The 14,032-nt window shown below is 43.2% G+C and overlaps 1 protein-coding gene across 2 annotated transcripts in view; it reads right to left on the reverse strand.

Annotated features, from left to right (window-relative positions):
* Positions 1 to 626: 626 nt before the first annotated feature.
* Positions 627 to 14,032, reverse strand: part of HS1BP3 (HCLS1 binding protein 3) — a 59,802-nt gene continuing 46,396 nt past the window's right edge. The window contains exons 5-7 of one of the 2 annotated variants that reach the window (XM_064707781.1): positions 11,917 to 12,068; positions 11,281 to 11,416; positions 627 to 2,374 (exon numbers count right to left, since the gene is read on the reverse strand). In XM_064707781.1, coding sequence (XP_064563851.1) covers positions 2,146 to 2,374; positions 11,281 to 11,416; positions 11,917 to 12,068 — 517 coding nt within the window. In that variant the 3' untranslated portion in view covers positions 627 to 2,145. The remainder of the gene's footprint in view (positions 2,375 to 11,280; positions 11,417 to 11,916; positions 12,069 to 14,032) is intronic. The other variant, XM_064707782.1, reaches the window with a different exon arrangement.

Genomic DNA, 14,032 nt, shown 5'->3' on the forward strand with positions numbered 1-14,032 from the left:
AGCACAGGAAACAATTAACAGCTCTTCCTTCCCTGTGCTTAAGTTATTTGACAATTTTAGGGAGAACTGGGGGGCAAAATATTCCTTGGCCATTAAAGGAGGGTGAAGAACTGCACTCACTGTATTGATCATAAAATTCATGGCCTGCAGTTGAGAAGTTTTAGCAGTGTCCAGGCTATAAGATGGGTGGGCTGTGGCCCAAAAATACAGAAATGCAGGCAGAGTTCCCAAACAGGGCTGAGTAAAATGGAGATAATGCTCCCTGAGCCCTCAGTTAAATATAGTGGTTGTTCATGACAGCAGGGAGTGCAACACCAAGGCTGCCCTGAATTAATTTTTCATACCTGCTATTCCCTGCCTCTTCTTAGGCAAGGCATTTATTTTCTCCTGGCTGCTTTTATTCACCTTCTTTATTCCTAATTGCACCAGGACACTGGGGGGACAGACAGGACCAGGTAATACCTTTGGTTCTGCCTTTAGCTGCTCTCAAAGGAAACATGAGCACAGCTATATTTTCAGTTTCATAGTTATTTACACTTTAACACCACACAGCACTCCTGAGCTAAATGGAATCGATTCTTTGCTGCTACTGTACAACCCAGAGAACAACAGCAACAACAGTAACACCTGCAGGTTAGCAAAATGTTTTATTATAGTAAAACATACCATACACAGAGGAGAACCAATGGCTATATTTTATCTGTCCCATCAAACCAAAATACCTTTATAATATTTCCCACTGGCTTAAAAAGGAAATGCTGATAGAAATAATTTCATTATTAAAAATAGATAATGTTTTCTATTTATTTTGTTCTATATTAGAAAGACAAATATTGAGATGATGATATGGCTTAAATATATTAATATTTTCCCTCTGGGGAGCTTGTCTTCATCTCTAGCTAGACCACACATGGAATGAGTTCAGGAAACTGCATGACAGCAGGTATAAGCCCACATTGGGTGTAAATTTAGTATCTTCAACCAGAGTGCCTGAGTTTGACAAGAAGGGGGAAAGTCTTGGATACCTACTCTACAATGTTTTTCTTCTCTTGCCTATTAAAATTTCTCCAGTATATTTTCTTCCTATTTTTTTTCCTCTAGATAATGCCAAATTTGTCTTCCCTTGTCTTAAACATCACATGGTAAAGAACAGACCACCATCTTATCACACAAACTCATTTTAGCTTAGTGGAATTAATCACCATGCCTGGTTCTTAAAAATTCTGGGCGAAGTGAAGGAATAGGAGAGAAAGAGTGACTCCAGAGAGCAATTCACATTTCCTCCATTAACACATCTGCACTGAATGACCTCCTGGAGAAGCCCCTCTCTCTTTCCACTAACTACAGTGGAAACCCCGGAAGACTTGGCTGGAAAAAATCAGCCCTTGTGAATCTGGAGTTCACAGGAGTCCTACAGCACCCAAACCTCCTGGGCACTGCAGCCTCCATCTGTGTCTGGAGAGTGTTCTTAGCCACCCCCAGTCATCTGCTATTCTCCCTGGGAATCAAGAGATGCATAGCATGGTCTTTGCAGGCCTAAAGTTCTCTTACAAGCTGGCATTTGTGCAGCAATTAAGGCAGCAGATTGTCAGGGTTAGCTGGGATTTCAATGTTCCATGGGAAGACAGAGGAACTACATTTAGCAGTTCCTGTTAAAAATTACCAAAATACCAGACAGGGAGGAAGAGGCTTCTACAAAAACACACTGGATAAAAGGGAAATGGCCTTTCCACTGAGCTGAAAAACACTATCTAAAAATGACAGGAACAGCATCCTATCATGCCTCAGACCATTTGTTGGACATTACTCACAGTTGCCATGTGTACAACATCCTCACCATTTTCAATCAACTGGCCAAAACTGTACAATGTTGATACTAAAATAGCAGTAGACAATCTGTAGTGCTGCATCCTTGTTCACATTCCCTGTGAAACCCTGAAAATCTAAGGCAACATTAGATCACAGCTGCAGTGTTCTGCAAACCTCACAGGGAGGTTCTGCTACTCAGACCTGCTGCTCTCTGTATCCTGGTACACAAATGAGCCCTGTGACAGCAGAAACACCTGGGCAGCTCTTGCTGCTGTCACTGCAGCACACTGGGAGGTGGGGCCAAGAAGCCATCAGGACATTTTAAAATACCTATGTTCAAAAAAGACTGGTATCCTGGTTGTTGATGGATTCATTTTCCTGGATATACTGGAGAATGTCCACTTCATTCATTGTCTGAATCCTGTTTTCCTTTTGCTTTGCCAGTGAAGGTGAATTAGTGTTCCTGGGGGCAACTGCAGGCTTCTGAGGCAGAGGTGGCTTTGGTGGGACCTTCGGTTTTGGTTTGGAGGTAACCTCCAAGAGTTTCTCAAAATCATCTTCCACTCTGGAATGAAAAGAAAACATGAGTAACATCCTGGGAATTTCTGAACTGCTTTTTGTTCTGTAAGAAAATTCAATCTTTCAAAACAAAACTTTCTGCAGGAAAGGATATACTCTGATAAATTTCTTTCTCCATAGAAGTTTCCATAAGAACCATCTTTTTTATAATGTAGCTATACAAGTTAATTTATACAAGTTAATTTTACAGCATGTTTTCAAATGTCTAAATTAAAGGCAATTAGTGATTACTAAAACCACCAAACTTTATTTTAGTTTGGGAAGAAAATGCTTTTGTGACAGGATGCTTTGCTTCCCCATAAATTTTCATGGGAAAGTAAAATTATCCACATTCAACTCTCTTTCCTCTTCATCCCCATCACCCAAAACTGAGATTGAGCATCCCCATGCTCAATCATGAGAAACTGTAAACCCTAATGGATTTTAAAATTCCATGTTCATATTTAGTTCTGGGACACTGAAGAAGTTTTGCAATCTATGACCACTTACAACAACTCTTTCTGATGATAATTTGCTGCTGATTCCTATTGAAATAACCCAGAACACCTCAAACAGTTCAGGGTATTTTCTACCTGCATTGTTTGACCTTATCAGATATGCAGCAGACTGTGCATGCTCAACTCTGTTCCCACATGAGCTGCTAAAAGATTTTAAGAGAGCCCTTATCATAGATTATCTGGTGACTCCAAGAACTGTGTGCCTTTGGAAAGTCAAAATATGGAGTAAAGAAAAAGAAGGATTCACTTCAGCAGCTCCACTCACTGGAACAGGATATGGTACTAGAGTCTAAGGAAGATGCTTTTTTAGTTTCTTCTTCTCCATTACCCATAGGTAGGCAGTCCCTGGAGCATGAATAAAATAATTTTAAGTCATGTATTTTTTGGTTCTTCCTCTCATTTGCCTTTTGTAGTTAGAATCACGGGACCACTGAATATCCTGATCTGGAAGGGACACATCAGGATCATCAAGTCCAGCTCCTGGACCTGCACAGGACATCCCAAGGGTCACACCATGTGCCTGAGAGAGTTGTCCAAATGCTCCTTGAGCTCTGTCAGGCTGGTGCTGTGACCACTGCCCTGGGGAGCTGCTCCAGTGCCCTGCCACCCTCTGGGTAAAAAACCTGTCCTAATATCCAGTGTATAACTTCCTCACATCCAGGCAATGAGGCATCTTGGGGGGTTACCCAGATGCCTGTGGAACCCCTGGGATAATTTCTGTTTTCTTAATGGGACAGTGATTCCTCCCTTTCTCTCTTTGTTCACCAGTTGCCTCAGGAGAGGTGCTGTAAATGCCTGAACACACAGCAGTACAACTGGTGGGGCTTTCTGCAGACAGTTAAAAGTAAAGCTCAGCTTTTCCATAATTTGGGAAGCAACTGATGAGGCAACTGTCTGGGATGACCAGGAACATGATCAAAGAACCAACATCTCTGAGATACTTTACTCCTCCATCCCCAGTGAAACTGTTTGAATGTTAACCATAGGTTTGCAAGAGCTACACCCCCCTCAAGCTAAGGCTCCCACTATTACTACGATAAACTGCATGATTTCAAGGGTTTCTTCTTCCTGTTCACCCTCATTAAAACCTGAGAGGAACTTACAACACTACTGCCCAGGCTGAGACAAACTACACCCACCATGAACCAGCCATGAGGTTAATCAGGATTAGCCTAAATTTTCTGGTGTAGAGACAGTCAGAACTCTTTAAGGTAAAACCATTCCTCAAGTCAGACAAATCTTCGTGTGACTCCCAAAGGGAAACTTAAAAGAATCACTTTTAACCAAGGCTGCTCTTGTAAAATCAATAGCATGAACACTGCTATCTAAAAGTAGGGAGCACGTGAACAGATCTGCTGATGGACAGAGCCATTCACTGCCCCAGAGTTCTGCACCTTGAACTCTACCTCTGGTATTACAGCAAGCAGCACCTCAAACTTCATCCTCTAAGTAACTCTGAAGATTATATTCTCTTTTATTTAGATAGGACTTTTGATGTCTTTTATTTTCCATCATTCTTTGTAGGTGATATATTCTACTTAACTTACAAAACACACTCAGTGTATTTCTGAATTCCTCATCTACAAAGAAATTAATTTCATTTAAGCCCAGGCCTTTGTGTTTGTTGCAAACTGATATCCAAGAGGTATCACACCTGTGATCACATTGCCAAGACATGTTCTTGTTCTCTTCGCTGTGTAATAAACAAAACTTGTTAAGGCTGATATTTCTGAAGCCTCCCTTCTTGGCATAAACAAACAGTGAATGAATCAGTGTCCATGTCATAAAGTTTTGTTCTTAAATAAAAGAAAACATAATAAGCAGAGGAACAATGCACAATACATAAGAGACCATATGGAGGAAGCAGTATTTTGAACCAGGTGCACTACCCAGAAAGGGCAGCAGTAAATCCAGCTCACTAACCTGGCATGATGATACAAATTCAATTTCTGTGCTAATCACAGCAACAAAACCACTCAGCACAGCCAAAAAATACCCCCAAAAGATACAGTCCAGTAGGTTGTGGGGGTCTTTAGGGGGTGGGGGTTTGGTGTTCTGCTTTTAAGCCAAAGATTCTGCAGAAGAAAGTCTGGAAGCTGATGATGTAATTTCCTTTTTCTGTCCTGGATTTTTTCAAGACCTTGGTTAGACAGAAGTCTCTTAGAGAGAACACAGCAGATAATATGTGGTCTTTGTCTCAAAACCTGCTTTTCAGTGCTGCAGTGCTAGGCAAGCTGTTTGATCCACTGCTGTTTGATCATGTGAGACACAACTGTCTTTGCAAAACTAAAGAGGTAAAATGCAAAATGCCTCAGGCAGAGATAGAAACAAGGACTTCTATTTCTTGAAAGCAAATGAATTGTTACAGTGTATAACTACCACCATATTTAACTCCAGGCCAGGAGGAGGAAGAAAAAAATCAAGCAATTATTCTGAAACAAGATTAAAGGAAGAACCTTCCCACCCCATCTTTTTATAGACAATCAGACAGAGAGTCCATGTAATTAATCTTTCTTTAATTAGTCTCTTTCTATTTCTGTAAAAGAAAAGCAGCACCACATTATTTAAAATTCTTGCCATATTGTTGTGCTGATTCACTGAATGTACTGGTGGAAATTCTATCAGAATTCCAAAAGAAAGCAATCAAAGCCCTTACTGAAGAAAGGCTGTCACTAAGCCTTCATGACTGCTGGCATGTGGACTTTCAGAGAGTAAATGAGTTCTGACTTGGAGACAGATGCAGCTGTCACAAGAACATCAACATTTTAGATGCCATTTCTCTGGACTTTGTTCCTTCTCTCTGGACCAGATCTTTGGGACAGGAATGACTGTCTGCATGTACAACATGCAGATGGGGACAGTGACCTCTGCTTGCTGGGAATGCTTTAATGAGGAGAATCTGTAATGAAAGCAAGAGACAAAGACCCCCATAATTTGCTAAGAATCCAAAAGGCTCATGCTTGAAGCTCAGTTGTGTAACTAACTGCAGTTCTTGCAGAACAGACTTTCATCTTTTGCTATCTTATGTTCTCTATTTTGTGTGGTATTAATTCCAAGTACAAGAGATACCTTGGTGAAGCCTTGGGGAGTGCTGTAACATCACATCTGCTGTGAAGATCTCTCTCCTCCTGTCTCAGCTTTCCCCTGCAATCCATTACAGGTAAATTCACAATGATATTTTAACCAGAGCCAGGAAATATGTCTGGACACTGGAATGTGACAGTCTGTATTGTTTAAATGCTACAAGAACCACTGGCATGGCTTGGGCTGGGAGAGATCAGCCCTCCTCCAAAAACCTCTCTGGCACAACTGAAGCTGGAGTGGGACAGTGACCATTCCCTGGAGCAGCTGCACACAGTGCCCTTGTCCTGCAGCTGCAGAGTCCAAGAGGATGAGGATGGATGCAGGCAGCCTGGGGGTGCTGCCTGGCTGGGTGCCAGAGAACAGGCTCATTAGTACAGGTAAGTCCCACAAGAAGCCCTCTGAGGAAATCAGCCTGCTGGTTACATCACTCACCTTGGAAATGAGAAAACTCAATTTTTCCAGTCTGAAAAAGTTAAAAACCTTTCTCTCCTGCCTCTCTAGAAAGTTCCCCAATCACCAGCCAAAGGCACAGCTGGGGCAGGGGACAGCAGGCAACTTTTGCCCCTTGAGCTGATGATGTCTGACAAAATGCAAGCAACCTGGGGCAAGACGGTGGAAATCTGGTGGGTCTCAACCCATACATGTTCCAAGGGGTGGAGCAAGGATTAATGTTTCTGGTCTAGCAAAAAACTGTTTGTTTTGTTGGCAAGTTTACTTTATAGCTTTTCTAATGGTTGTAAGTAGCATCCTGATACATCACAGGAATGAAATAAATTCTTGAAAAACATTACAGAAAAATTTGGTTTTCTGTAACCTACTGCAGCCAAATCAAGGACCTTTCCTCACAGTTCCATAATAGCAAGCAAGAGAAATTGCCCTAGAGTGGTTAAGATAAACTGCCCTGGAGTGGCCAGGAAATTTCTGACTCAGTTATTGCAACCTTCTCTTCCACCTGTACATTGCCCAAATAATCCTGTCCCCAAAGGATCTACATATAAACCCTATGGAGTTTCTCAAAGCTTTTTTCCCAGCTACAGTGTTGTTCTCGTACTCTCAGGACAGAGAGCATTGGTGTTGGAAGTGCTGCTCCACACGACTCCTGGATGGGTTGAAGATGTGTTACTCTCTGAATTCAGCATCTGCTAATGCCTGCTGAAAGAACACACAAACATTTTCTGCTTCAAGGGTGGCAACAGCTCCTTGGCAAACCTGAAGCTGATGAACCTGCTCAAGAACCTCAATGTCTGGAAGGATGTCTGGGGTGCAGTGTCACAAACAGCCTCAGCCTTAAAAAGTGTAATGCTCCTGAAAGGGTGATCATCAGTGTAATCCTAAGAAGGAACACACCAGATCTGCCATCACAGGGCAGGAGAACTGGGATCCTGCTGCTGACACTTTTTTTCAACACTGGAAACAGACAAATGTGCTCACAGCTGCTTCCTTCCATCTCAGCTTCCTATTCATTATCAAAGGTGAAACTAATTAAATCTCTCCTGAAAGGCTGCTCAGACAGCTGTGATAATTATTTCAGGCTAGGATGTGTGATAATTTATGTAATTCTGCAGGCACACAGAGCTGCTGCAACATTCATAGGATCAATTCCAGCACTGGTTTTCCACAAAAACCTGATCCATCACAGCAGGCAGGCATGATTGAGATTAATGAGGCAGAAGAGTTCATGCCTGCAGGGCTGTGACCTCACTGGCATCATGGAGACCTGGTGGGACAGGTCCTGGGGCCGGAGTGTTGGAATGGAAGGATACAGACTCTTCAGGAAGGACAGGCAGGGGACATGAGGAGGGACTGTCACCCTCTATGCCAATGACCGCGGAGTGCACAGAGCTCAGCCATGAGCCTCAGCTGAGGAGCCACCCAAGAACTCAGGGGTCAGGACCAAAGGGAAGGCAGGGACAGGTGACATTATTGTGGGGGTTTGCTACAGGCCACCAGACCAGGAAGAGTGAGGGCATAAGGTACTCTACAGACAGGAGCAGCTTCACATTCACAAACCCTGGTCCTCATGGAGGACTTCAACCACCCCATTATCTGTTGGAAGGACAGCCAGCAGGGCTTAAGCATTTCAGGAGGTCCCTCAAATGAATTGAGGCCAATTTCCTTCTCCAAGTACCAAAGGAGCCAACAAGGAGAGGTGCTAGGCTGGACCTCATTCTCACCAATGAGGAGGGGCTGGTGGGGAATGTAAAGCTCCAGGGCAGCTGGGCTGCAGAGACCATGAAATGGTGGAGTTTGAATCTCTCATGGCAGTGAAGTGGATGCTCAGCAAATCCTGGATTTCAGGAGAGCAAATTGTGGCCTCTTCAGGGATCTGCTTTGTAGAGTCCCATGGGATAAAGCCCATGAAATCTCCCACTGCACTTAGAATGCAAAATTGGTTCTTCTCAATGCTCAGCACTTGTTAATGTCAAGTTGGTGATTCTATTTAAAACAGTAATTCTCATTGCATATGAGCAAGTATCCACAGAGAGCACAGTCTTCAGTTTGCAGTGAGAACGTTTATCAGATTCTCTTCTCCCTCATGTTGTGACAAGCCCAGCCCACGCACATTTTGCAGATCATTTGTCTCCTTAACAGCCTCTGCCTCATGAGTTACAGCCACTGCTGAGGATTCACTGCTGTGCTGACACTGCTCTGGGCTACTGCTGCTCAAACCACTCAGGTACCATAAAGATCACAAAGGATTTTGTTGCTCCTGTGTTCTGCTCTGGATATTATCTTCTTGCCGTCCCCCTCTGGAAGAAGGTTCTGCCCTCCTCTGCCTTAGGCAGCTCTCATCTAACTCTGCCCATGAGTCAGAGTGAGTCAGACACTTCTCAGATCTACCACACACTTGAGAGCAGACCCTGAGGTACACGTGAATGTTCACTGCACCAGTGGAGAGCTCCCACATCTGCATTATTCAGCTACTCCACTGGAGTGCAGTGAACATGTCCAGCTTTCTGGACCTAACACAGACCTGCTAGACAGTCCTAGATCTCAACAAAGTGTGTCCACATAAACTTTTGGTATGATAGAACTGACTATGTCCAAGAGACCAAGAGGTTTCCATTTCCATTTCTAGTGGCATATCCAGCTCTAGCCTGCTAAAGGATTGGGTTGTCACAGCTCCTACTCTGACCTGAGGGCTGCAGAGATTTCTTCAGTCCTTTTTGGGAAAGGAGAGTAATTGTCAACACATACATGGCAAAGGCAAGACTTATTCCTAGTCCTCAAAATAAGCTCAAGCTCCCATGCAGGGAGATTGCAGAGTGCAGCTTATACTAAACATTTTGTCACTACAAAGGGTCACTGCCTGGAAAAGAGCCTGTGGCACTGCCCTGCAAAAACATTCAGCACAAATTTGGTGGGAAGGGAAGGTGGGAGAGGATTCAAATGCTGCCTCTACATTTCTGAGACCTGACTGTTCTGCTGAGGCTTCCAGCTGAACAGAAAACAAAGTGCATTTTGCCCTACCACTGGATTTCAGGTGACTGCAAGTGAATTTGCACAGGGGGAGGAGAACTGTTGCACTAGGTTAAAACAGCACTGCCACTCCTCCCCTCCTCTTGGACAGCAGCTTCTCCTTTGCCCTCAACTGCCCTGCACTGGGTTCACCAGCCCTCTATGATGTGCAGGTAACATCATGAACTGGGTTTACCAGGGGAATTTCAGAGGGTGTTGGGCACTTGAACAGGTCAACAGATCCTGACCTATCTGCTAAAACCTCTTGCACAGCCAGGAGCTCCCTCTGGATTCTCATAGCAACTTTCCCATTGGACCACTTGCATGGTTTTCTGCTTCATTGCATGTATTCAATTCCAGCTGGACCTTGATGACTTATCAACTATTGGAAGCACTGAGACAAATCCGGAATAAACAAAAACTACTGGAATTTAAAAGAAATTACATCTTTTCCCATGGGTTCCCATAACCATCTGGGTGTGCTGCTGTTGCTGATGATCCCAAACTGATCTGAATGCATGGTCTATTGGTCTCAGAGCAGACTTCAGAGACCTCTCTCTGAACATATATAATCCAAAAGATACTAACACAACAGATGGAGAAGTTCTCTCTAGTGGATAAAAATGCAAGTACTGCAGTGGAACGGGCCCTTCTCCTGTAGTCATATGAACACTCTGGATGAAGTGCTGTATGCTGACATCACTAGCAGACAAGAAAATATTGCAAGCACACATGTGTTTGCTCTCAGTATACCACAGCATGAAATCAGGTCATGTCCTGCCCCATCAGCTTCTATAAACATCAGGTAGGCTGTCAGGGTCTAATGCAAGATGGCACCCAGCCCAATTTAACCTTTGTTTAAAGTCAGTCAGGTATTACTGCTGAGATAGCCAGCACTTTTCCATGGGTGGAAGGCAACAGCTGCAGAATTACCTGCTTCAGGAAAGCTTTGAAACCACACACAGAGTCTCTCTCCTGGGTTTAGTACCTGCTGTGGAAATCATACATCCTAACAGGAGCTGGTTGACACAAATTAGCACTGGAAGCAGGCCTCATCATTCAGATGCCAGCTGGAGACCCAGAAGGAAGGAATTTGACTCATTACTGCAGCACAGATTCCCTGTGTCTCTCCAAGCCCTGGTTCCCTGCTCCATCTCTGGAGGATTATCAGCACAGGTGAACCCACCCTGTGAGGGAGGTGTCAGGGATAAATGCATGGTGTGCTGATGTGTTCCAGTGCTGCACTACAAAGGGAGAAGCAATATATTATACCCTCCTGCAACTGTGAGCTCCAGCCCTCCTTCCCACTAGATTAAAAATGAAACACAGGGTGATAAAGAGTCCTTTACAGCTGTGCAGGTATGCACAGGATCCCTCCTGGAAACATGCACGGAAGTCTGTGAGCCATCAGCATGAAAATCATTCCTCCTGTGGCAAGAGCCCCTGATTCCAGAGCCCTGAAGCTGAACTGCTCTTTATCTCTGGGCTTTGCTGCCCACTTTTCACAGTGGAGGTCAGGTTCTCTGTGGATCATTTGCAGAAAGCAGAAGTGTCATGCAGAAAGCAGAAAACAAGAACCAGATAGCACACCTTGGGCCTTCAAGGCTCTTCCTCTGGAGTCACATAACAACTCCTTGCACCACACTTCTCTCAAAGGGTCTTCCTAATTTCCTTTGTAATGTGTTTGATGTCCAAGCTCCATGACACATTTTACTTGTTGATACAAGTATTGATTCACAGTTTGCATTCTGAGTATTTAAGCTTTGTCCCCAGATTCATCTCTTTCAAGATCTAAATAGATGAGAATAGATCAGACCACCTTCATCCCACATGCCAGATTTGAGATGAGTACCTCAGCAGCTCCTCAGTGTCCTCCTCAGGCTCCCTGCTCAGCACATCCTCGCTGTGCTCACAGGCAGCTGGCAGCAGGAGTGAGTCACCCAGTCTCACCACCCCGCCGAGGTCTGGGTCTTCAAATAACTTCAGATCTAGAAAGGGGAATCAGAAGTTGCTGTATTTAAATCATGCTATGTAACACAAGGCCTGCACTAACACTAACTAGTAAATCTGGCTAGGTGGGTTGAAAAAACAGATCATGTAGATAATTCTTTTTTTCCAAAGACTTACAGTCCATAAAGTGCAGCAATACTCTGCACTCTAAGGACTTGGTAAATCTGCTTTTTCCTTGCACTCAAAAGTAGGTCACATTACTCCTGTTAGTGTGGCATGAATGACTGTGGGACAGCCAGCTCCCACAGACCTTAATATCCCAGTTCAAAATGTTTACAAAAAACAGCTATGAGAGCTACAGGTTTCATTTGTTCTTTCTGAATGATTCTAGATTATTCTGTTCAGCTGAATATTTGCTTTAACATTTCCAAGACATTATTTAGCCTGTATACTATGCATCACTGTAATTTAAAGGCTCAGTTATACACATGCTTTAGATAAAATAATCTGTGTTTAGACAAATATAGAACAGATTTACTCTCTTTAATCTTTCTTCTGGGACCGATTGATGAGAAATCTTTTTCTGGGCCGAAGAGTCCTTCATTTGGATCCACCTCCTCTTCAAAAATGGTTAATTTGGGCTTCTCTTCCTTGGCTGGAGGAGCAGCTGTCTTCTTTGCTTTTTTAGTTCTAAAACACAAGAGAAAAGAAAGTTAGCTTCAACCCTTCCTTTAACAAGCAAGATTTATGGCTAGAAAGTCTCATAAGCTGAAAATAGATGGTGGGAGGCTAGGAAAGGTTTAGACAAAGGTGCAGAGGCATCTGTTAATTGCTGGCAGGAATGGGATACTGACCTGGCGGGACAGGCATTTTCTAGCTGGACCCATGTTGTGTATTCTTAATATATGTCAAGGAGTCCAATGGGAATGGGAAAGGCAGAGCTCACAATGCTGCACTGTGCAAACTACTACTCAGAAACACTTAAGCAGTTTTACTCCTCCCACACAGAAGGCTTAAAATAAGAAAGATCAGTTCCATCAACACTGTTTGAGACAGACAGAAAAGGATGGCTTGAAATACAAAGTGCAGATTGGTCCACTGCACCGATCCCTATGGAGAAGTTTTAGGAAATCCCTTTGGCTCCATTTCCTGGCCAGCTCCTGCTGCTGTTTATGATTGCTGCATGCTCCTTTCACAAAGGTATTAGACACTCATTTGCACATGGCTTAAACAAAGAGAGTTGACTCCCCTTCCAAGAGCAAAGGGAAAAGCACCTGCCTCTTGCTCTCATACCCAGGACTCACATTCCACCAGCTGAGGCTACAAAGCAGCTCTCACAATAATTGAGCTTGAGTCATGAGGCAAACCAGATGGCACAGAAAAGAAAATTTAAAGGACAATAACCTTTGGGTGAAAAGTCCAATTCAAACTAGGCTGAAAGAGAAGCAGTCCCTAGGACAACATGCCCTTCCAAAGTAATTGCCACATTTCAGAGATCTTCACTGGCACTGCAATTTCTAAGGTAGCCCCTTTGAGTGCCCCTTCCAGTAGAAGATCTGATCTTCTCTGCAGAGAGCAGGTCAGGTTTCAGCCTAGAGCAAACCAAATTATCAGCACTTAACATGCCATACTCATCAAAAACTAAGAACAAGGTCAAAAGATTACACACACATTCCAACTACATTAAAGAGTCTTGTAAAATCCTCTTCCAATTACAGCTGCACACAAAAGCAGAGTCCAGTTACTTCCACATATTTTCACAAGTTTATTATCAACAAACTGGAACTCACAGATGGTATTACCTTGCTGCCACCACTTTGTGGCAAATGCAGCCTAAGACCAAGCACCATGCAGAACCTAAATATGGCTTTATTTGGAAATATACCCTATTTGATACTCTAAAGGTATCTGCAGGTGTCAACAACTACTACTGATAACAAAAACTTTAATTTTAAAATGAAAGTTTTAATGATTTTTTTTGTATTCATATTTGTTAGGGATATGCCTTGAGTAACTTTTGAAAGCACAGCTCCAAGGAACTGCTTCAAACTGAAGCAGAAGACCCTTCTTCCAAAACCTGTCAAAATCTAAAGTTATAATATGTACAGGCAGCTTTCACTCAGGATACCTACACAAACTCAAATTCATTGCTTTACTAACTGTAGTAAGGGATCTATCACTCAAATGACCCTAAGTATTACAGGCAAAAGTAAAGCAAACAACAACAAAACTGGAAGAACAGTAGGACAGAGTCATTCAGAGCTGAAAAACCCATTAAAAAAAGATTTAGCAAACACAAATAAATCCGATCTGCTATGGAAGAAGCATCTTTTATTTGCATAATTCATACCTCCCAAAGTATTCTTTAGAGGTGAAAGACAATGTAGGTGAGGACTTGCCAACCTACAGAATGCCAGAAGTCTTTGACAAGACCTGTTGTCCATTTAGAGTTACAACAGCTTTCCTGATGCCTAAAAGACCATCATGGCACAGGTAATTATATACAGGAGCCAGTACTTTGCCAAGCAACAGGTCTCCACCCCAGTGAAGTTAGCAAGGAATTTATTATTAGTTAGCTCAAGTTTTTGCAGTAAACAATACCAGAACAGTGGGAAGCACCAAAGGGAAGAGAATCATAAAGAGCATCATACAGA

Source organism: Zonotrichia leucophrys, chromosome 3 (genome assembly GCF_028769735.1).
Source record: "Zonotrichia leucophrys gambelii isolate GWCS_2022_RI chromosome 3, RI_Zleu_2.0, whole genome shotgun sequence".
NCBI lineage: Eukaryota > Metazoa > Chordata > Aves > Passeriformes > Passerellidae > Zonotrichia > Zonotrichia leucophrys.